General features: G+C 40.8%; 1 protein-coding gene across 3 annotated transcripts in view; it reads left to right on the plus strand.

Moving 5' to 3' along the window:
• Positions 1-19,009, plus strand: part of rnf166 (ring finger protein 166) — a 66,118-nt gene extending 47,109 nt beyond the window's left edge. The window contains exons 5-7 of one of the 3 annotated variants that reach the window (XM_080186837.1): positions 329-436; positions 9,137-9,257; positions 18,768-18,879. In XM_080186837.1, coding sequence (XP_080042963.1) covers positions 329-436; positions 9,137-9,175 — 147 coding nt within the window. In that variant the 3' untranslated portion in view covers positions 9,176-9,257; positions 18,768-18,879. Of the gene's footprint in view, positions 1-328; positions 437-5,482; positions 9,258-11,027; positions 14,716-18,767 lie in introns of those variants that run through there. The other 2 variants (XM_080186836.1, XM_080186834.1) reach the window with 2 other exon arrangements.
• The last annotated feature ends 5,259 nt before the right edge of the window (positions 19,010-24,268 follow it).

The raw sequence follows: 24,268 nt of genomic DNA on the forward strand, positions 1-24,268 counted from the left end.
AAAAGTGAACCAAAAGCTAAACCATCTCATACACATCTTAGTTTATTTGGGTAATATTTGCAAAAACTTCCCCTATTTCAAAAGGGAAGTTATGAAGAGGAGAGTGAGAGGGGATGATGTATCTGTTCATGGCCTGTTACTGAAAGCAGGGTAAGTTGGTTGAGAGAATGCATCTTGCACTGATAGTGCTTTGGGCATGTCTCTGTCTAGTCAGCAAACCCAGCGTAAAAGACTAACAAACTACTAGAAACAGCAAGAAGAATAGAATGGTACTTATTCTTTTATCATCTAACTCCTTGATTTTGTTTTTGATCACTTATGTGAGTAGGTATGTCCAATTTGTGTGGCAATGCCATGGGGAGATCCAAGCTACAAGAGTGCCAACTTCCTTCAGCACTTGCTTCACAGGCACAAGTTCTCCTATGATACATTTGTGGTGAGTATGAGTTCTTTAACATGGAAAAATATCATTTGGAACACTGCAATGGCTCAGTTTATAATGGCACTATATATGTAAATTCATCGAACCAGAGAGATCAGAATGCAACATGTTTGATTCACAGTCCCTGCCCAGTTAGTTGATTGATGCCAAGATTGAAGTTATGATGTGGAGTTGCCAGCGTTGGACTGGGGTAGGCAATAGGAAAGAAAATAGAAGTTGCAATATGAAAATTTAGCTGCCCTACTCCTGATTAATTTCTGGAAAGTGCACAGGTGTGTAAATGTCAGGTTAGGAAGACCGGATTGGATTTAGCTGTGACTTCCCATCTCACACCTTCAGAATGCTCAGTGTTTCGGGTCATGTAGGTTATACATTTCTGTCAGCTATTTTTAAAATGTAACATTTCACAGTCTGCCACTAATATGGATTTGGCCGACTGGTTTTAACCTGCTTCCTTCGAATTGAATCAAGTAGCTGCTAAAGAAGTGGCATGCTGGACCAAAACCAAAACAGCAGAAGGAAAATGTAGGATCAAGGCCATCTACGGGATGGAGAAACGTCCAGCGACCTGATTCAGTCGGAGGTTTAGTTATTAAACACAACTGCAAAGTGGGAGGCAAAAGGACATTTATTTGTCTGTTTACTTAATTAAATGATGACTTGCTTATTCCATTAGTTCTATGAGTAGCCTGTGAAATAAAGACCAGGCTATGAACTGTACATCTGTTATGTCATGATATATGAACAAGGCAAATTGTCTAAGCATTTCTTTGGTTGTGTTGTCATTTACTACTGATCAAAATGTTTCAACTGTGGTTATGTTTTGGTTATTTTTCTGCTGGTTTTAACCTTTAAAGGTATGGTACAGTTTGAACCTATACACGGGTGTTTTTTGTGAATTTCTGTGATTCCTGCTTTCAATCTTCTGTTCACTTTTTTGAGAGATTTTGTGAATCATGCTCCTAATTTGAGATGGGAGGCACAATTCCTCTGAATGCATTGCAACAAAAGTAGTAAATGTGACCTTTATGAAAAGATTTGTAACTTTGCTACACATGCTGCTCTGATGGTACCTTCCTCAATACAACAGGGTGATTTTCTACAGCTCTCCCTCTCCTCGTATGCACATTCACTTAAAATTTATATATCTAATTAGTGTGATAGGGTGATTCCTTTGCTTCTGTTGTGGGAGAGCAAATCATACTTGTATAATATTCATATTTGAATATGAAGCAAAATACTGCAAATGCTGCAAGTCTGAAATAAAAACTGAATATGCTGGAAATAGATCATCCAGCATTTTGTGGAGAGAGAAACTGAGTTAACATTTCAGGTTAGTGCCCTCGAGCTTAAAACTTGATAAAAGATCATTGACTTGAAGTGTTTATTTGCTTCTCTATGCATCAATGAATATAAGAAATGGTGGCTGCCCCTTCAAGCCTGTTCTGCTGTTCAACAAGATCATGGGTGATCTACCTTAACTCCACCTTCCCACATTATAACTCTTGATCCCCTAAATATCCAAAAGCCTGCCCAGTCCCGTTTTGCATCTACTCAACAATGGAATAGCCATAAGTCTCTGAGGCAGACAATTACAAAGATTCACAACGCATTGAGTGAAGAAACTTCTCTGTCCTAAATGACCAACCTCTTATTCTGAGACTCTGACCCCATGTTCTAAATTCTCCAGCCAGGGAAACATTTTCTCAACAGCCACCTGTCAAGCCCCTAAAATTTTAGTTAGATCACCTCTCGTTCTTTTAAACTTCATTGAATATGGTTGCCAGACCTGCTGAGTATTTCCAGCATGTTTGGTTTCTGTTACTCATTTTCTACCACGAGGTTTCAGCAAGGGGATAAGTATTAGAGGTGGTCAGGGTCCAGAGAATAAATGTCATTTTGTACTGGTAGCATTGTTCTGACTGAGTTTATTTTGTTCTGAAGAAAAGTCTCACTTGTACTCTGCTTGGCTAATACAATTAAACAAAAAAATAAGCTCAATAATATGCAACTACCAGTGCAATACACAGAATAACGCAGTGTAACACCTTGAATTATAATATAGTGCAAGTGACCTATTATAAAACACGCTTTGGAAACATTGGTCATGATGAATAGTTCAATATATTTGCATTTGTAGAATGGTCAAACATTGCCATTAGCTGTATATAATGAAAATAGAGGAAAATTTCTGTGGTTTAGGATTTACAATGTAGAAAAAATTGTAAATGTGCAAACAACAATTCTTTTTTCATTGTAATAAAACAGCTGAAATCTTCAGGGTAAGTATTTGCAATTAATCTGAATTTGACTGCTCAATGGTATTTGCAATGAAGTAAATCAGACTTTTCAGAGTGGCACATGATGGAGATGATTTTAAAGTTTTTTAGTTTATTTATTGGTGTCACATGTAGGCTTACATTTACACTGCAATGAAGTTACTGTGAAAATCCCCTAGTCGCCACACTCCGGCGCCTGTTCAGGCACACTGAAGGAGAATTTAGCATGGCTAATGCACCTAACCAGCATGACTCTCAGACTGTGGAAGGAAACCAGAGCACCCAGAAGAAACCCACGCAGACACAGGGAGTATGTGCAAGCTCCACACAGACAGTGACCCAAGCGGGGAATTAAACCCAGATCCCTGGTGTTGTGAGGCAGCAGTGCTAACCACTGTGCTGTTGTGCTGCCCAAGTAATGGTAATGTCTAATAAGAGGCAGAGAGTTGGTATCAGTGGGTGCTATTCTGATTGGTGGTTGGTGAGTAGTGGAGTGCCGCAGGGATCAGTGCTGGGCCCTCAGCTACTTACCATTTATATAGATGATCTGGAGGAGGGGGCTGAGTGTAGGGTGACAAAATTTGCTGATGACACAAAGATGAGTGGAAAAGCAAATTGTGTGGAGGGTGTGGAAAGTCTGCAGAGGGATCTGGCAGATGGAGTACAATGTTAGTAAGTGTGAGGTTATCCACTTTGGCAGAAATAATAGTAGGAGGAATTACTATTTAAAGGGAGAAAAGCTGCAGCATGCTATGGTGCAGAGGGACCTGGCAGTCCTTGTGCATGAGTCGCAAAAACCCAGTCTGCAGGTGCAGCAGGTGATCAAGAAGGCGAATGGGATGCTGGCCTTTATAGCGAGGGGGATAGAATATAAAAGCAGGGAGGCCTTGCTGCAACTGTACAGGGTACTGGTGAGGCCTCAGCTAGAGTACTGTGTGCAGTTTTGGTCACCGCACTTGCGCAAGGATATTTTGGCCTTGAAGGGAGTGCAGAGGAGGTTCACTAGACTGATACTGGAGATGAGGGGGTTGGACTATGAAGAGAGACTAAATAGACTGGATCCGTACTCGTTGGAGTTTAGAAGGATGAGGGGGGATCTTATAGAGACGTACAAGATAATGATAGGGATGGATAGGGTAGAGGTAAAGAGATTCTTCCAGCTCAAAGGACAATAGGACCAGAGGGCACAGCCTCAAGATAAAGGGGGGGGCGGTTTAGAACGGAGTTGAGGAGGAACTTCTTCACTCAAAGGGTGGTGAATCTCTGGAATTCTCTGCCAGTTGAAGTGGTGGAGGCTACCTCGCTAAATATATTTAAGTCACAGGTAGATAGGTTTTTGACAGACAAGGGAATTAAGGGTTATGGGGAGAAAGCGGGAAAGTGGAACTGTTCCACTTCAGATCAGCCATGATCTTATTGAATGGCGGGGCAGGCTTGAAGGATTAGATGGCCTACTCCTGCTCCTATTTCTTATGTTCTTATATTCTTATGTCAGGAGGCGTAAATAGGGATGGACAGATTTTTGGGTACTCGGGGAATTATAGTTATAATGTGGGAAGGTGGAGTTAAGATCGGTCAGCCATGATCTTGTTGAATAGCAGAATAGGCTTGAAGGCTTGATTTCTTATATTCATTGGTGCAGAGAGAAGCAAATAAACATTTCAAGTCAATGACCTTAAATCAAGCTTTAAATTCAAAGGCATTAACCTGAATTAACCAGTGGTTAGCACTGCTGCGTCTCAGCACCAGGGATCAGGTTCAGTTCCCAGCTTGGTCGCTATCTGTGTGGAGTCTGCGTGGGTTTCTTCCGGGTGCTCCATTCCTTCCACATCGAAAGATGTGCAGGTTAGATGGATTGGCCATGCTAAATTCTCCCTCAGTGTACCTGAACAGGTGCCAGTGTGTGGTGACTAGAGGCTTTTCACAATAATTTCATTGCCATGTTAATGTAAGTCTACTTGTGACTAATAAATAAACGTTACTTTCACTGAAATGTTAACTTCATTTCTCTCTTCATAAAATGCTGAATGATCTATTTCCCCTTAGTAGAGGGGTCAGTAATCAGGGGCCTTAGCTTCAAGGTAATAGGCAGGAGATGTAGAGGAGATTTGAGGGAACTTTCTTTCATCCAGAGGGTGGTGGAAATCTGGAACTTCTGCCTAAAAGGGTGGTGGAGGCAGGAACCCTAATAACATTTATGAAGCTATAGCAAACGTGGCTACAGACCAAGTGCTGGAAAATGGCATTAAAATAGAAAGGGCTTGGTGTTTGTTGCAGATACAATGGGCTGAAGGGCTTATTTTTGTTCTCTGACTCGACAACTCCTTACCACCCAACTATCCATTCTGACATGACTTTCCCCCCCACCACGTGCGACTTTTCTTCAGAACAAAGTAAATGCAAACATAACAATGCCACCAGTACAAAATGATTCTATGGACTCCCATGTTTTGAAAATGAAGCAATGGTCATTTATTGATCTTATTCTTGCAATATTTTATTTTGGTATAATTCAATTTTTCACTTAACGTTGATGAGATCAAACATTGGGAGTTGTGAACACGACACAGAATTCTGGTGTCGAAAGTCGATCTATGGTACCTAGCTTTAAAATGCAACAATTTCCAACATATAAAGGCAGCTAAGAGTTAACCTAAGCATGCAAGCACATGATTTGGAAATATTTTATTATTCAGGAAAGCTTACACCTTACAGGGCTGGAATAATCTGCATTTTTAAAATGTTCTATTTTTGATTTCAGGATTACAATATTGATGAAGATGCGGCGTTACATGCAGCAATAGCACTTTCACTCACAGAGAAATGAAGCAACTGCCTGCACAGAGGTCGAAGCAGATATCCTTTGCACAGGTCACCTTCTCTCACCTGGGCAAAGAGAGTGCCAATTTCCCAGCATTCTGTAGGGTACTATCATTCTCTGCACAAGTCACCTTCTCTCATCTGGGCAAAATCAGTGTCTTTGTCCCAGCATTCAGTAAGGTGCTGTCATCTCTTGAACAGATCATTTTTCTCACCTGTGCAAAGAGAGTGCCAATTTCTTAGCATTCTGATAGATACTGTCATTTTTTTGCACAGACCACCTTCTCCCACCTGGGGATAGATAGTGCTCACTTCTTAGTATTCAATAGGGTGCTATCAATCTCTATATAAGTTAACTTCTCACACTTGGGCACAGATCATACATACTTCCCAGCATTCTGTAGAGTTCTGGTAGCTCAGCCAGTCAAGTAACCGATTTTGTAACAAGTTTGTTTTTAAATCACTAGTGCGTGCCTACACCTATTTGGTTTTAAATTTGTTCCTACATTTTTCTACATTACAAATTGTTGTATTTTTGTGGTGAAGCTTGTGTGAGAGGGATGTTTGGTTTAAAGTTTGTGTTTTGACGTTTAGGGTTTTTTGCCTTCAAAGAAATGAAAGCACACTTTTAAAAATGGTACAGGAAAGAATAGAAAACTTGAATTGAGTAAGAAACCTTTCATCAGTACTATGTATCATTTATCATGTTGCTAATCAGAGCTCGAATTTAACCGTTGGCAGATGGAAAATTTAGTGAAATACATTGTCAACAAAGAGGTGATGTGGTGGTTTGGATTTTGCGGTTGCAATGACAGCAAAGCTGTCAATATTCACTGTCATAACTGTGAAACTGGCAGCAAGTATTGATACTAGCATGTGTACAATAAAACACAAAAATCAAGGAGTTACTGTTAATGGTTCCCAGGTCTGCCACAAGGTACGCTTTAAAGTCACCACAGAGAGGAATCTTTAGGACTCACTCGAGTTGATGTGAACTTCCACTTTTGTGCTATTGGTCTTGCTGTGAAAAGCCTTGGTAATGATATACCTTGTTGAATGAGGTGTAACTAGGTGTTTAATAGCATACTTAGTTATTGCTGAACAACCTCTCTGGCCAGCAAAAAACTAAACTTGTATTTGTGGATTGTCAAATTATTCCATTTTGAAAAATTTCAAATATTTAAAATAAGAGTTACTTTTTAAAGTGTGGTTATATTTCAGCTTCCATCTTGATCCTATATGTAAATCCCAGTCTTTATTTAATTGTTGGTAAAATGATTGAAAAGTGAAGATCAGTCAATAGTTGCTACTTTCTGGTTTGCTGTCTATGAGAATTCTTCAGTGTGATAGCTTGCTTGGTGGGATCACCGTTTCTGAAGGTCAGAGATATCTTTGGGCTGACAACAGAAGGTAAGTAATATCAGGAAAGGTGAGGTGTATACCACGTAGATTGATAGATCGTGTGGGCAGCTTCCTTTGAAATCCACAGCAAGTGCTGTCATTTCCTTGCCAGCTGGGCCAATGTGTATGTTCATGCATGTGCATCTGGCTATATTAGCTATCTGCAGAGGCTAATGCATTTTCAGTTTTGCATTTAGCCTGCCAAATGTAATCCCATTGAAAATCCTGGTGAATAATTGGGGGGTGGGGTGAGACAGAAATTGATCGCTTAACTCTCATCTTTATTGTCTTGCGTGTGATGTGCAAGGAACTAGACCTTGAGCTTTTCTGCTCGAACAAATTGTTCATTTCTTAAAAGGTTCATCTGATTCTTTGCGGTAACACATCATTACCATTAATTATCTTACTCTGAAGAAATCTGCACATTCCAATACTTTAATTGCTCATCCTGACAGAGAGAATGCAGGCTGTGTATTCTAATAAAATTCCCTTTAAAATGGGACTGCCCAGGTACTGGCAATCATGTAAGTGCTGGATACATTCAGGTTGGGTAATAACTGCTGGTCTTGCTGGCAACACCTACATCCCTTGAACAAATAAATTAAAAATGCACGATAAATAACATATCTTTTCATTCGGTCGCCTTGGGATGGTGCAGGTCTACTGACTATCGGAGTCCATTGTAGCCTTGCTGTGATATTTAAGGATAATTGCTCCTGTTCATAGACATGTTGCCAATTCTGAGAAAATTTTTGGTGTAAAACTCTTGGGCTCTTTGAAGTCACACACCAAAGATGCATACATGATTACATGAGCTGTTCTACTAGATATCACAGTATGGCTGATTAGCAAATTTAGAGTAAGTCAACTGTGTTGTACACTTCAAAAAAACGCTGCATGCACTGCACACATTGTTAAGACCTTCAACACGTCTGGAACCTCTCAATACCAAAGGATCTTAATTTTGTAGACTGGCAATATCAATGAGAAGATGTCAGGGCAATATTGGGCAGTGCCTAAAAATGGACACGGGGATTCCAATGTCAGGTTACCTTGTGCCTGTTACTTCTGATGTAGGCTGCACTCAACTCCGTGCTGCCTGCTAAGTTAAATAATTGCAGAGTGCAGTCAATGCTACACGCACTGTTGCATAGCTACATGTCTAAGCAGAGGATGCAAGATCGTGCATGAGTTAAAACTAACCTACTGTACTTAAAGGCAGCCTACACTCCTTTGAGGTGAGGTGCACTGTGGCTGGACCAGGTACTGGAAGTCATTTGAAAAGTGCTTTTTATGTGGGGAACACTCAATAATGGCACAATATTGCAGAATGCAGATTCAAAGACACTCAGTTGCTGCATGGGTGACCATGATTGAGAAGAGGAGATGTGATCTTTCCTGTGGGGTGGTGGGGGGTGGTGGTGGGGCTGAAAAACCCTACAGACAAACTTTGCAAAGGCAGTGGGACCAGATAGCTGTGGAGGTAAATGCCAGGGACCAAACCCAAGGATCTGTGCGAAAAAAATGCAATTACTTTGCCCTTTGGATACCTTCAAAAGCTATCACACTGAAGAATCCCACCAGCTGCAGTACTTCACATACTGCTCAATCCATGACACTACCGTCAGACCTACCAATAATCTCTATCAGTCAGGAGTCTCGTAGCTTCCCCTCATCCCCCCACACTTAGCATTGTTGCAAGCTTCACGTCCAAATCTCATAGCTTTCATACCTTCCAGCTATTCGACCATAATAACAACAGCCCCTAAAACCATTGCACAACACTCACTGACGCACTTCCTTCTCTCCTGCAGGACTAGGTGGCACATAATCAAAACCATATCTAACCAACAGGCATCAGGCAGATTAGGACTGCACCCACTGTCCCTAATATGATGGCAAGCACGGAGGTGTGGCCATTTAGGAGACTACTCCAAGAAGAATGTGTCATCGGTTCTTTTCCAGTATGTGCAGGCTGTTGCCCCCAAGTGGTCTTAACATCAGGGTCCCAAAGCCCGTGGGGAAAATCCCAACTCATTGTTTCAGCACAACAATGGTATGCTGTATGATATTTCATCCAGCATTGTGGCTTTATTGTATGCATGGGGCTCCTACGTGCTTGGGTTGTGCATTGAAATCCTGAGCCATGTCGACAATGGATAACTCTTGTCTTTCCACCCTTTGGTTGTGATAGCTCACATACAAATGGGCAGAGTGGACTGCTGCAGAATGAAGACATCATGACTGCATCAGGATACCAGGGATTGACCCGGATGATATGTTGCATACGGATACACACCAGCTGAGCATTGAAGGTGTGTACTTTCAGTTACAGTCCATCTCAGAATTGACATGTAAGCTTCTCAGCCACCACATGTGTGCAGTGAATGGCACCCTATACCATGGCAAAGCCTGCAATTCTCACAAAGCTTACTTTGCCTGCTACTCTCTGGCAATAGAAGAATGAATGTAATCACCTGTCTTGAAATTCTGCTCACTTCTCCTATGCAACAATGAATGGCAAACTGGGAGATGTTGCAAATATCCCCTCATCGGTATTCAACCGTTCCCTCTGAATTTTTATTATCCGCATGCGAAATGAAAACAATACCAAGTAATGTGCAGAAATGTATCACCGGTAGAAACAAAGCAAAAGTATTTAATTTATATTTTTTAAAAATTTCCATAGCTATGAAAGAAAGAATATTTAAAAGAAGTAATAATAAACAAGTTGCAGTATTTAAGATGTTTATTTAAAATCAACTAAAAATAAATGTAACACAGCAAAATTGTTCCTCTGAGACTTCCAACTAAACTATTTTCTTGACATGGGAAACAGTATTTTATGATTGGTATTGATGCATGAAATAAAATAAATTCTACTTTCTTTATGATTCAAATTAAAGATTATATCTCTCGACAAGGGAAATTTTTTTTTATCTCGTCTTAAGTATGCAAAATATATATGTATATACATTCCCTTTTGTTGTGGCACATAAAATTAAATAATCATTCTTTTGTTTTGACATATGGAAGTAAGAATTTATTTTCTTGATCTAGGGGACCATTAATCACTGTCACTGGAGTGAGAGCGCAAGCCAGTGTTTCCAGGATAGATGGGGCAGATGCTTGTCTCTAGCCTCAAATCTTTCCTCTTCTGCGTTTACTCTTCCAGTGATTATAAGCTATGTCAAGGTTTACTTCTTCACCATGAAGAGTATAAAATTTGACCTTCATTAGCATGCCGAGGCAATTTTCTTTCACTCCCTTTCATGGCTTAGTTTTGATATTATTCATAAGCCTGGTGCCTCACCCACAATCGGTATTAGAAGCTTGAAAGGCTGCACATATACCCACCAATTGTGAACCTACAAAGTCTTTTTCTGCATTTTTGTAGACTGAAAGTCACCATTTCCTGGAAATTTGTCACCAATTTTGCTTCGTCATTCTCTGCAATTTTGTATGTGTAATCATTATGAAACAATACAGTGAACTCTCTGTCCTTGCTATTTTGAACAGATGAGTTCACTCGACTAACTTTTTCTGTATTTGTCAGCTAGCTTGCTAAAGGTTTTCATACCATTTTGTAACTGATTTGCCATGATCAAAGTGAAGCAAAATCAAAAGCCTGTTCGTTTAGTTCCTTTTCTGGAAAGCTTTAATCAGACAGCCACGCAATAGGGATATGAAACTTAGATTCGCTGGTAAGTAGTTCATCTCTTTGCTTAATGCAATTAGATTTTTCACATTGTTACTCCAGGGAACTATTCCACTGAGATACTGTTCTCTCACCTTGAGGATTATGGTCCTTGCTAACTTGTTAACGAGCTCTTCTGAAAGTAATTGGTCATTTCTGCTGTAAGACATTTAATGCAGTTAGTGCTATGGTAGTCAGTGTCAGAGGGCTTCTTTGGGCAGTAATTTGCTATTAAATCATTACTTTCTGTGATTTTGTGCCCAAAATATCTAAGAAGCATCTCAGAATTGTGCATCAAAACACCAAAAGCACAATGTCTAGATAGTGGCCATACTTCATGCAGCAGTCTCAATTCCTGTGATATTTGCTTTTCAAATTTCCTCTTCAGATGAAGCACTGCAGAAGACTATACCTGATCTTCAGAGGTTTCTCTAGTTCCCACATCACTGTACTTGGTTCCAATTAACCTCAGATGAGGCACGCAATGTTGTTCTATTAAATGTGGCATGTATGCTTGAGTGTGTGGCAACACCATTGTTTTTCCCTAGCACGACAGAGGCACTATCTGAAATGACTATCGCCATTTTCATCATGTCCAGCTTACCTAGTGTAAAAATCTTTGATAGCATGTGTAATAGCTTGCTCATTACAGGCAGATCAATTAATAATTCAACCAGACACTATATGCACTGCTGATGTTGCATTTCTCAGCTTAATCATAAGCATCTTGTTAACAGCAATATCTGTGCTTCCATCATCTTCGATGTGATATCTGCATGGACAACATTTGATTAGATTCAGAAGCATAGCTTTCACTACATCAACTCACTGGAATGTGCAAATTCTTTACCATTTGATCATTTATGTTATGGAATTATTTGTTCATACTGCAAGCTGAACATTGAGAACTTTTATTTCTTCTGGCTTTGAAAGTTGCCTTTCTATCTATTCTAGTCTCTTTTGTCTGTCATTAGTGATTTCTAATAGAATACTTTTCAAGTCAATTCCCAGCGGTTGAGAATTTATGCTTCTAGTAATATATGTAGCAGATTCATAACATTTTGATCATTCCCTCTTCATGTAGGCTGCAGTGGTGACATGGGGCACAGCCTAATGGAATCCTGGGTGGCAAACTGTCTTAGTTCTTAAGCACTTGCAGGTGCAAAAAAAGGCTTTTCTTCTAAGATAAAACTGTAATTTTTTTTAATTTATTGGCCATCTCGTGCTTGTGGTTACTGCCATGGCATTTAGGACCCAGCAGTAGAGGTTCCTTAAGAAATCATGCATGGCATCATGTCCACCTGAGGATTAAAAAAAATCTCATGGGGTGTGGGCATCACTGGAAAGATTTGTCGCCCATCTGAAATAGCCCTTGAGAAGTTGGTGGTGAGCTGCCTTCTTGAGTCCATGTGGTGTAAGTACAGTGACAATGCTGTTAGAAAGAGAGTTCTAGGATTTTGACCCAGCAACGGTGAAAGCACAATGATACATTTCCAAGTCAGGATGGTATGTCTGTAGTGGAACTTGCCGGTACGGTGTTTCTTGCGCCTGCTGTTCTTGTCCTAGGTGTGAGAGATTGCAGGTTGCCTGTCACAGGAGGCTTAGTAAGTTACTGCAGTGCATCTTGTAGATGATAAATGATCCTGCCACTGTGCACCAGTGCTGGAGGCAGTGAATGCTTAAGGCGATGGATGAGGCCTCACTCAAGCAGGCTTCCTCTTCCTGGAGGGTATTGAGCTTCTTGAGCATTGTTGAAGGTGCACTCACTGAGGAAGGTGGAGAGTATGCTATCACACTCCTGACTTGTGCCATGTAGATGGTGGGCAGAGTTTGGGGAATCAGGATGAGTTACTCGCTGCAGAATTCCTATCCTCTGATCTGTTTTTGTAGCTGCAGTATTTGTATGGCTGGTCCAGTTCAGTTTCTGGTCAATGGTAACCTCTCCTTGGATGTTGATGGTTGGGGATTCAGCAATGACAATCCCATTGAATATTTAGGGGAGCTGGTTAGTTTCTCAATTGTCGGATATGGTCATTGCATCATTTTTATGGCCTGAATGTTACTTGCCACTTATCAGCCTAAGCTAGACAGCATTCTGCCTAAGATTAATGGCTTCCCCAGCTACATCAACTTGCTCATATTCATAAACTGTAGTAACACTGCTTGATAGATCACTAGGCTCTCATCAGTCATTGCATCTTGGACTGTTGGAAAAGGAATTTGTATTGCCATCATTGTCACTGAGGGATTAGCTTTTGAGATTATCTGCAAAATTATGGTCACTGCAGTTTCCAGAGTGAGCCAGCAATGTGTACACGTTTGATACATCTGCACATAAGTCTGTCTGAAATGTTCTTATTCTTCCAAAGCCCCTGCTTACTCTTCTATAGAAGGATCATTTAGATTTGAAAGGTTATGGTTAAGTCAGTTTCTCTCCACAGGTGTTGCCAGATCTGCTGAGTTTATCCAACATTTTTTGTTTTATCCCTGCTTACTCTTGGTTGAATTGTTCAACTAGTATTATATACCATCACAAACAGCTTCAACATCAAAATCCATTGCACCAGAACACATATCACCAACTTCATTGTAATATGAACAGCCAAAAGAAAACAGCTGGTTATTTTGTTAGCCTCATCAAGATTGAGTTTTGCTATTAAAATTTACAGAGATATTATCCCAGCCTGTGCTGTCCTGATGAACGATTTTAACCATTTTCCTGACTGAGGGACCAGCTGGTAATGCTACAGAATTGCAAGTGTCCAAAAGCCGAGTTGATCACATTGAGTCTTCCATCAGAAGTGAAAATTCACAATTAATTTCTATTCATTAATTCTCTAGTATTGAGCCCATCAATTGCAAGTGAACAAGGTTCCATTTTCATGTCAAAAGTTTTATCAGTGCACGTTGATGCCTGTAGTTTTACAGTGGACATTTATGCATGTAGTTTTACACAGCACATTAATGTTTGTAGCTTTATAATGGTCATTAATACCTGTAGTTTTACAGATGCACATTGATGCTTGTAGTTTTACAGATGCACATTGATGCTTGTAGTTTTACAGATGCACATTGCTTGTCGTTTTACACTGCACATTGATGCTTGTAGCTTTACAGTGCACATTACTGCTGGTAGCTTTACAGTTCATATTAATATATGTAGTTTTGTAGTGCACATTGATGTTTAAGGTTTAACACTGCACATTGATATTTGTAATTTTACAGTGTAGATTGATGCTTGCACTTTTACAGTGCACGTTAATGCTTGTAGCTTTAGAATATACATTAATACTTGTAGTTTTACAGTGCACAGTGATGCTTGTAGTTTTGCAGTGCATCATTAATGGTTGTAGTTTTACAGTGCGGCATGATGCTTTTAGTTTTACAGTACACATTAATGCTTGTAGTTTTATAGTGCACATTGCTTGTAGTTTTATAGTGCACATTGCTTGTAGTTTTATAGTGCACATTGCTTGTAGTTTTACAGTGCACATTAATGCTTGTAGTTTTACTGTGCATCATTAATGCTTGTGTTTTACAGTGCACAACAATGCTTGTAGTTTCATACTGTACATTGCTTGTAGTTTTACAGCTGCACATTGCTTGTAGTTTTACAGCTGCACGTTGATGCTTGTAGTTTTACAGCTGCACGTTGATGCTTGTAGTTTTACAGCTGCACGTTGATGCTTGTAGTTTTACAGTGCACGTTGATGCTTGTAGTTTTACAGTGCACGTTGATGCTTGTAGTTTTACAGTGCACGTTGATGCTTGTAGTTTTACAGTGCACGTTGATGCTTGTAGTTTTACAGTGCACGTTGATGCTTGTAGTTTTACAGTGCACGTTGATGCTTGTAGTTTTACAGTGCACGTTGATGCTTGTAGTTTTACAGTGCACGTTGATGCTTGTAGTTTTACAGTGCACGTTGATGCTTGTAGTTTTACAGTGCACATTGCTTGTAGTTTTACAGCGCACATTGATGCTTGTAGTTTTACAGTGCACATTGATGCTTGTAGTTTTACAGCGCACATTGCTTGTAGTTTTACAGCACACATTGATGCTTGTAGTTGTACAGCGCACATTGCTTGTAGTTTTACAGTGCACATTGCTTGTAGTTTTACAGTGCACATTGATGCTTGTAGTTTTACAGCACACATTGATGCTTGTAGTTGTACAGCGCACATTGCTTGTAGTTTTACAGTGCACATTGATGCTTGTAGTTTTACAGTGCACATTGATGCTTGTAGTTTCACAGTGCACATTGATGCTTGTAGTTTCACAGTGCACATTGATGCTTGTAGTTTTACAGTGCACATTGCTTGTCGTTGCATACTGCACATTGATGCTTGTCGTTGCATACTGCACATTGATGCTTGTCGTTGCATACTGCACATTGATGCTTGTCGTTGCATACTGCACATTGATGCTTGTCGTTGCATACTGCACATTGATGCTTGTCGTTGCGTACTGCACATTGATGCTTGTCGTTGCGTACTGCACATTGATGCTTGTCGTTGCGTACTGCACATTGATGCTTGTCGTTGCGTACTGCACATTGATGCTTGTCGTTGCGTACTGCACATTGATGCTTGTCGTTGCGTACTGCACATTGATGCTTGTCGTTGCGTACTGCACATTGATGCTTGTCGTTGCATACTGCACATTGATGCTTGTCGTTGCATACTGCACATTGATGCTTGTCGTTTTACAGTGGTCATTACTATTAATAACTTTACAGTGCATATTGATGCTTGTAATTTTACAGGAGTCATTGCTTGTAGTTTTACAGTGCCCATCAATGTTGTAGTTCCACAGCACACATTGATGCATGTTTTACAGTGCACATTGGTTGTAGTTTTTCAGTGCACGTTGACGCTTGTAGTTTTTCAGTGCACGTTGACGCTTGTAGTTTTTCAGTGCGCGTTGACGCTTGTAGTTTTATCAGTGCGCGCTGACGCTTGTAGTTTTTTCAGTGCGCGCTGACGCTCGCCGTTTCACGGTGCGCGCTGACGCTCGCCGTTTCACGGTGCGCGCTGACGCTCGCCCTTTCACGGTGCGCGCTGACGCTCGCCCTTTCACGGTGCGCGCTGACGCTCGCCCTTTCACGGTGCGCGCTGACGCTCGCCCTTTCACGGTGCGCGCTGACGCTCGCCCTTTCACGGTGCGCGCTGACGCTCGCCCTTTCACGGTGCGCGCTGACGCTCGCCCTTTCACGGTGCGCGCTGACGCTCGCCCTTTCACGGTGCGCGCTGACGCTCGCCCTTTCACGGTGCGCGCTGACGCTCGCCCTTTCACGGTGCGCGCTGACGCTCGCCCTTTCACGGTGCGCGCTGACGCTCGCCCTTTCACGGTGCGCGCTGACGCTCGCCGTTTCAGTTATCTACATGTCCTGTTGCTATTCGTGAAGAGTAAATGTTGATTTGATGAGTGAGCAGTTGATGAGTTAGGGCAAAAGGAACATTGGTAACTTCCAGTTCTCTTAAATTTTCTATTTACTGATTGTAAATTTATAAGTTAGGTTCTTTTCACATGGATTCAGAAGAAGGAGGTAATAAAACAATTTTTGTAACAGTTTCAGATAGTTTGAGTATATTACAGCTTTGTATTATCGACAGAGGAACATCTGGTTGGATAACAGCTGCTTCAGCTTGCAACTGAACATGAATTAGCAGCTTCCTGACGAACAGTTTTTAATGCCTATGCACAAACATTGAACCAAACATCATGGGATTTCAGGGACATCAGAAATAAATGGTCATGTCCATTCTTTGTTAAATTTGGTCTTGTACTAGTAAAATCCCTGCATTCTTTAAAGACTTCTTGATGACATTCTGCCTCTTTGTGGAATGAATGAGTCACTGTTAATATGTACCTTTGATATGTACCTTCAATTTCATAAGCCAATATCTCCTTCAATTGTAATCCACTGTTTTTTATTGCCTGTGTCCTATCTGATAGGACCTATCAAGTCTAACATATCTGGATAAGGCATTGCTTTATGTTTGCTATATTATGCTCCTTTTTTTTAAGCATGTGAATTTCTTCCCACTTCACAGCCTTGCTATTGAGCTGTGATTCATCACTCTCCTCAGCATTATAAGTATAAATGCAGCATACATTCTTGGGAGTCCTTCACTCTGGAAACTACCTTTAACCTGCCCCAAACGCAGTAACTGTTTATAACCACCAGAGTGCAGAAAAACGTTTCTGTGAAGTTAGTGTGAAGTTGAGATTCACCTTAAGTCCTTGTCATTCATAGAAAATCCAGGAGAGTTAACACGTCTCAAGCTCTATTCTAAATGTAGCAGAAAGTAATTATGATGTGGGCAGTTGCTTTATTGAGACTTGGTACATTCATTGCACAGGTTGATTTCATACTCTTTAAAATTACTAAGTGGATAAATGGGGTTACGATGCATGATCTAATTGGCTGAACAGGCTCGAAGGGATGAATGGCTTACTCCTGTCCTGTGTTTTATATTTTGCATGCTCAATCACGATGCTGGAAATTTCATATTCTGCATTTACATAGTTTGGATCCCAACTCTTCACCACTAATCAGACAAAAACAGGCTGACAAGAGTACCTCATGAAATTAAACTCGAGCTCTGAAAACATGACTCTATTTTGTATTTCCTTGTACGTTTATTTTACATTTTGTAAATGTGTGATATCATCCTGAGCCATTCCTTGTAACCCATGCTGTGTAGTGATCTGTGCATACCTCCAAACTGTCTTGAAATAATACGATTCTCATATGTTCAAGAGGGAGCACAAATGGTTACTTAGATAAACATGAGTCAGATAAATCATAAAGGTAGATCCTTCACTTTAGCAACTGGCTGAACCAAAAAAAACTGAAGCTTGTGTGCTGAATTAATACCTTTTTAAAGCAACACACTTGTCGAGCTATTTGTACAGGGTAGTAACTGGAAGCGCAGCTAAAACACATGACAAAAACCATTGAGTGTGATTTGCTTTAATTTCAGACATTTTCACTCCACTTTATCTCAGAGGTACAGATAGAAATGACTGAAAGGAAGCGAAGGTCCATCCTTTGACGGTTATAGTTAGCCGCTAATCAGCTGAGGTCAGTCACTTTCAGCACATCAACATGAAGAGGGGCTAACAAAAAATGTGACAAAGAGCTCGACTTTGGATAGGCCTGGGTGGAAAACGAACAGAATGGAAACTCCAGTTGCTACAAATCTCGGAAAGATTTTTTTTTACAGTGTTTTAGGGCAGTACATTTTAGGAAGAGGTTAAATAATACTTGGCCGTTTCCATCAATCTCCATAAACACGAAGTATGCACTTGGATAGTAGAAGCCAAAATTCTATTTATGTCCTTAAGCATTTAATATCCAAATTTTAATTGAAAAGTTGGATTTTGGTTTGCAATAGAATGACAGAAGGAAAAATGTAACATCAGTTGTACTGCCATTGGGTTAGAAAGAAAGCCATTAAATTCTCCTTCGATATTACATCCTCCACCTTACTGAGCACAGAGAGAAAACTTCCACTTCATTATTTTATAAAAGTGATTTTGATGTAGCAAACATGATATAACTGTGTGAACGAGATTTAATTAATAAATGTGTGAGATCAGTGTTTGAAATTGTTTGGACAACTAGTAGAATTTTCTGGTGACTTGCAATTTATATTTGCAAATATAAAGGCATACAAGATAAGTTATTTTTCTTCTAAATCTCTTAATTTATTATTTTACTTAAATGTAAATTCTTATTTAATTTTCTCGCAAAATTACTTTTTATGCTTTTAGCTCATTAGCAAAACAAAATATAGAATATTAGTTACCAGTAACTTTGCTAGCTGCTAGTCTTTATTTTGAACACTGTATGATATTGTATCTGCATAGGAATCGTAATGTAGGTAAAACAACTTTCCCATTGTTACAGTCATGCAATTAGACATGCAATTCTGAATTTTAAATTGGCTTCTATTGATACATTATTTTAAATTTATAATACCTTTGCATCTAACAGTTATGCTACATGAACATTAAAAACGTCAAGTGGGATTAGCCAATGATGAAATCAAATTTGCCGGATTTCATTGCGGCAAGGCCACTGAGCTAGTTTTGGTGTGATTTCTTCACTTGTCATTCCAGTTCAGTTACAACCCTGCGGCCACAGAGGCGAGAGATACAGATTCCACATTCTTCCATCAAGCTGCAAAAAAAAATGACTATAGAAAACTTATGCTATAATACAAACCTTGTCTAATTTTCTAATATTTTTAATGTACTACAGTGCACATTTTCAAACTAGTTTTTTAGAAATTGTTTGTTGCTGTGTGAAGTTAGTGTGTACATTTGGATATTTTGTAAATAAAATCTTGCTTGTTCAGCAACCAGAAGCTATTTGTTTCATATTTCTTAATTCCAAGATCATTTGACCACAATGTGTGTCACAGTTAAGTAAGCGTTTCACTAATGGAGAATCTCAGATATTTTGAATCCATTGTCACTTATTAATTAGCATTGTATCCTCCAATGAGGGGACTAATTAAGTCAAAAATGTTCTGAGTATATTTAGCAACGGCGTGCATTTATTTAGCACATCACAAAGTGCTTCATAGGAGTGGTATCAAACAACATTTGATACTGAAACACACAGGGAAGTATTGGAGAAGATTGCCAAAGGTTTGATCAAAGAGGTATGTTTTAGAGAGTAGACGGTTACATGGGTACGATGGTTATAGAGGGATATGGGCCAAATGCAGTCAATTGGGATTAGCTTAGGGCAGGGGTCTCCAAACTATGACCCATGGGCCACATCCGGGCCGCATCCGGATCGGAGTTTTGAGACTGCTGGCTTAGGGGTTTTTAAAAAAAAAAAGGGCAGCATGGACAAGTTGGGCTGAAGGGCCTATTTCCATGCTGTAAACCTCTGTGATTCTGAGAGAGGTTTAGGAATGGAGTTCCAGAGTCTAGGGACTCTGCAGTTGAAGGCACCTCAAACGATGAAATGAAGGCCAGATATCTCAGAGGGATCTAGAACCCGCAGAGTTGCAGAGGTAAGAAGGAGTGAGACCACAGAGGGATTTGAAAAGCTGAATGACATTTTAAAATCAACAGGGAGCCAACGTAGGTCATTGAGCACAGGAATTCATGGATGAACAGGATTTAGTGCAAGTTAAATGATACGGGCTTTGGATGAGTGGAACCTTCTGAATGAAATCGTCAATTAAAAATACATGGACCAAGGAAAGGGACTCCAGAGGTAACAGTATAGAAGGGGGAGGAAAAGACATTGCTGTTCAAGGTGGTATGTATAATCCAAAAGATGACATTCTAGTCATCAGCATTGGATAACCAATTCGAGAAAGAAATCCTGACATTTGTATTTACCTTTTAAAGCCAAACATACTGAAATATATCTGTGATATATCTGTATAAGTTCCAAATCTGAAGTAAAAGATGTGGCTCTAAAGACTGCCACTCCCTTTACTTGACTGAGGATGTGAGTGCAAGTTTGCACAGCCGCAATTGCATCTTTTAATTCAGTTACAAAGTAACTGAATTAAAGCGTTTGACAAAGTACCTCATAAGAGGTTATTGCAGAAGGTCAGGGGACTTGGAGTTGGGGGTAAGGTGTTAGCGTGGACAGAGGATTGGTTGTCAAATAGGAGGCAGAGAGTGGGGGTCAACGGGTGCTATTCAGATTGGCGGATGGTGACTAGTGGAGTGCCCCAGGGGTCGGTGCTGGGGCCTCAGCTTTTTACCATTTATATAGATGATCTGGAGGAGGGAACCGAGTGTAGGGTGTCGAAATTTGCGGATGACACCAAGATTGGGGGAACGGCAAATTGTGCGGAGGGTGTGGAGAGTCTGCAGAAGGATCTAGATAGGCTGGGTGAATGGGCCAGGAAATGGCAAATGGAATTTAATGTTGGCTAGTGTGAGGTGGTCCACTTTGGTAGGAAGAATAGTAGGAAGGACTATTACTTACGTGGCGAAAAACTGCAGCAGGCGATGATGCAGAGGGACCTCGGGGTCCTTGTGCATGAGTCGCAAAAACCCAGCTTGCAGGTGCAGCAGGTGGTCAGGAAGGCGAATGGGATGCTGGCCTTCATAGCGAAGGGGATTGAATATAAAAGTAGGGAGGTCTTGCTGCAGCTGCATAGGGCATTGGTGAGGCCGCAGCTGGAGTACTGTGTGCAGTTTTGGGCGCCGCACCTGCGCAAAGATATTTTGGCCTTGGAGGGAGTGCAGAGGAGGTTTACTAGGCTGATACCGGAGTTGAGGGGGTTGAGCTATGAGGAGAGGCTGAATAAACTAGGCTTGTACTCGTTGGAGTTTAGAAGAATGAGGGGAAATCTCATTGAGACGTATAAGATGATGAATGGGATGGATAGGATAGAGGTGGAGAGACTCTTCCCGCTCAAAAAAGACAGTAGGACTAGGGGGCACAGCCTCAAGATAAAGGGGGGGCGTTTTAGAACGGAGTTGAGGAGGAACTTCTTCACGCAAAGGGTGGTGAATCTCTGGAATTTTCTACCCGTTGAAGTGGTGGAGGCTGCCTCGCTAAATATTTTCAAGAAGCGGGTTGATGGGTTTTTGATAAGAGAGGAGATTAAGGGTTATGGGGAGAGGGCCGGAAAGTGGAACTGAGCCATGACAGATCAGCCATGATCTTATTGAATGGCGGGGCAGGCTCGAAGGGCCAGATGGCCTACTCCTGCTCCTATTTCTTATGTTCTTACCACCCCTGACTGATCTCGAATGGTAAGATTTTAAGTCTATTTTGTGTCGTTCAATGACAGAAAACAATGAGTAATTCCACACAGAATGGACTTAGTCTTTTTTTATTTGATCTGCTGATTCTGGTTTCTTTCAAAGTATTTGCTGATGTTTTTATTCTAATTACAATTGACATTGACTTTATTCGATATTGCAATCCCTGGAGTACATACCTTGCCCTTGTTAGCTTCAGTCCATCTTCCAAGCAGTATTCAACAAGGAGGAACACTGATTCGACAGCAGCTTCTATTTATTTAACACATTTAATGTAATGAAACATCCCAATGAGCTTCACGGGAATATTATAAAACAAAATATGACAGCCTCATTGGGATATATGACCTGGAGCTTAATCAGAGGTAGATTTAATGGACTGTCATAAAGAAGGAGAGTAAGTTGGAGATGTGTTGGAGGGATATTCCAGAGCTTGAGGTCTAGGCAACAGAAGGTACAGCCACCACTATTGGAGCAATTGAAATTGAGGATGCAGCAGAAACCAGATTTAGAGGAGCACAGATATCTTGGAACATTGTGGGGCTGGAGAAGATTACAGAGATGAGGGGCAAAGCGATGGAGGGATTTGAAAACAACGATGAGAATTTTATAGTCAAGACTTTGCTTGATCAAGGGCCAGTGTAGGGCAGCAAGCACAGGGGTGATAGGGGAAGGGTCTTGCTGCAAGTTAAATCACAGGCAGCAGAATTTTGGACGACATTAAATGTAGAATATGGGAGACCAGCTTGGAGTGTGTTGGAAAAGTTTTTAGCTGAGAGATGATAGTAGGTAGTAATCAGCAAGGAAGAGCTCTGATGAAGGGTTAACCAGACTGGAAATGTTGGCTCTATTCTCTCTGCACAGGTGCTATCAGATCTGCTGAGATATTCCAGCATTTTCTGTTTTTATTTCAGATTCCAGCATCTGCAGTATTTTGCCTTTTGTTTAAGAAAGTTTCTTACCCCATGTTTGACCTGGTGCCATGAGACTTCTTGGTGTCCAGAGTCCATGTTGAGGATCACAGAACCCGTTCCTCTTGACTGTATCACTGCTGGCTAGCATCTTCTACAGTGATGGAGAAGTCTGGGACATTGGATTTTATTGTGTGATTCACTGAGTATGACTATGTCAGACTGATGTTTTACTAGTCAATGGACAGCTCTTCCCCAGATGTCAGTGAGCAGGACTTTGCAAGGTTAGCTGGGCAAGGGATACTTCATTTGGAGCTGAGAGCAATGCTGGTCAGTCCATCTGGTTCTATTCTTATCTGACATTTGCTTGGCCAAGGGCATGGGGGATTTGAAAACAAATATGATCATATGAAAACCCAAAAGTCTGGAAATACTCAGCGAGTCAGGTAGCATCTGTGGAGAGAAAAGCAAAACTAATGGGTGGTACTTAATAGCGGCAACAGGATCCTTGCCCATTGGCTGAAGAGAAAGTGAAAGCCTTACGTCGCCTCTTTTAAGGAAAGTCTACCATATTAAGTGTCATTCAAGGACCCTGGGGGCAGACGACCCTCCTGTTGAGAGCTACTGACACCAAGAGGTGGTGGCTGCTGCCAGTACAACATTAGCCACATTGGGGGGCAGACCAGTGGTTAGCATAGCTACCTTGCAGCACCAGGCATCCCAGTTCAATTCCGGCTTTAGGTGACTGTGACTGGATGGAGTTTACATGTTCTCCCCATACCTGCGGAGGAAACTCACGCAGACACAGAATGTGCAGACTCCGCCCAGACAGTGACCCAAGCCAGGAACCCAACCTGGGTCCCTGGTGCTGTGAGGCAGCAGTGCTAACCACTGTGCCACCTTGCTATGGAAAATGGGGACAGAATTTCATGGAGCTATACTTCCCTGTCACATCCATTCAATTATCCAGTCAATTTCAGAAAGTTGGTGCGTGTCCATTATTCTGAGTCTGGAAAATCATTGAAAGCAGCAGTAGGTTAAATATTACAAGTTGCTCCTTCTTTGATTGAATTTGGTTCTGCGTAAATTTCCATCATGCAAATGAATTCGACATAGTTTCTATATGGTCGATCATTATTGTGCTTTTCTGCCTTTCACCACAACTTGTTAATCCTGCAGCATATTAACACATTTTCTCTGTGTGAGGTGTTCAAATTCATCTAGATCTGACTCTGGAAACTGCCTTGTTGGCAGTGAGTACAAAATGACTATTAGAACAAGCCCACATTGTAATTGTGAGTGACAATGTTCCACTTCAACAGTCCTGACATACTGAAAGTACTATGAGGAAATTTTGCACACAGCTTGTGATTTTTTTTCTAACAATAATACTTGCAACAAACATACAGAAGTGGAAAATTCAGTTGCAAATATCTCCACAACATACTGCTGCAACTGTAAAATTGTCATTTCCAATGGGATCCTATGAATCATAGAATCCCTCAGTGCAGAAGGAGGCCATTTGGTCCATCGAGTCTGCACCAACCACAATCCCACCCAGACCCTATCCCCATAAGTTGACTTATTTACCCTGCTATCCTCTTGACACTAAGGGGCAATTTAGCATAACCAATCAACCTAACCTCCACATCTTTGGACTGTGGAGGAAACCCATGCAGACATGGGAAAAATGTGCAAACCCCACACAGACAGTGACCCAAGCCAGGAATCAAATCCGGATCCCTGGTGCTGTGAGACAGCATTGCTAACCATTGTGCCACCCTCTGGTACTTTATGTGACTGCAGCTCTGTTCGATTTCGTTCTTTTCGTTGAAAAATTATTTACAAGATGATACTACACCAAAAAAGAAACTAAAGATCTGTGGGAATTTTAAAATATATTTTAATAGCATTGAAAGAACAATTGACAACAGTCACTGGCCTGCATTTTCTTTGGAGAGG

Source organism: Carcharhinus amblyrhynchos, chromosome 4, assembly GCF_965287045.1.
Source record: "Carcharhinus amblyrhynchos chromosome 4, sCarAmb.v2.hapA, whole genome shotgun sequence".
Classification (NCBI taxonomy): Eukaryota; Metazoa; Chordata; class Chondrichthyes; order Carcharhiniformes; family Carcharhinidae; genus Carcharhinus; species Carcharhinus amblyrhynchos.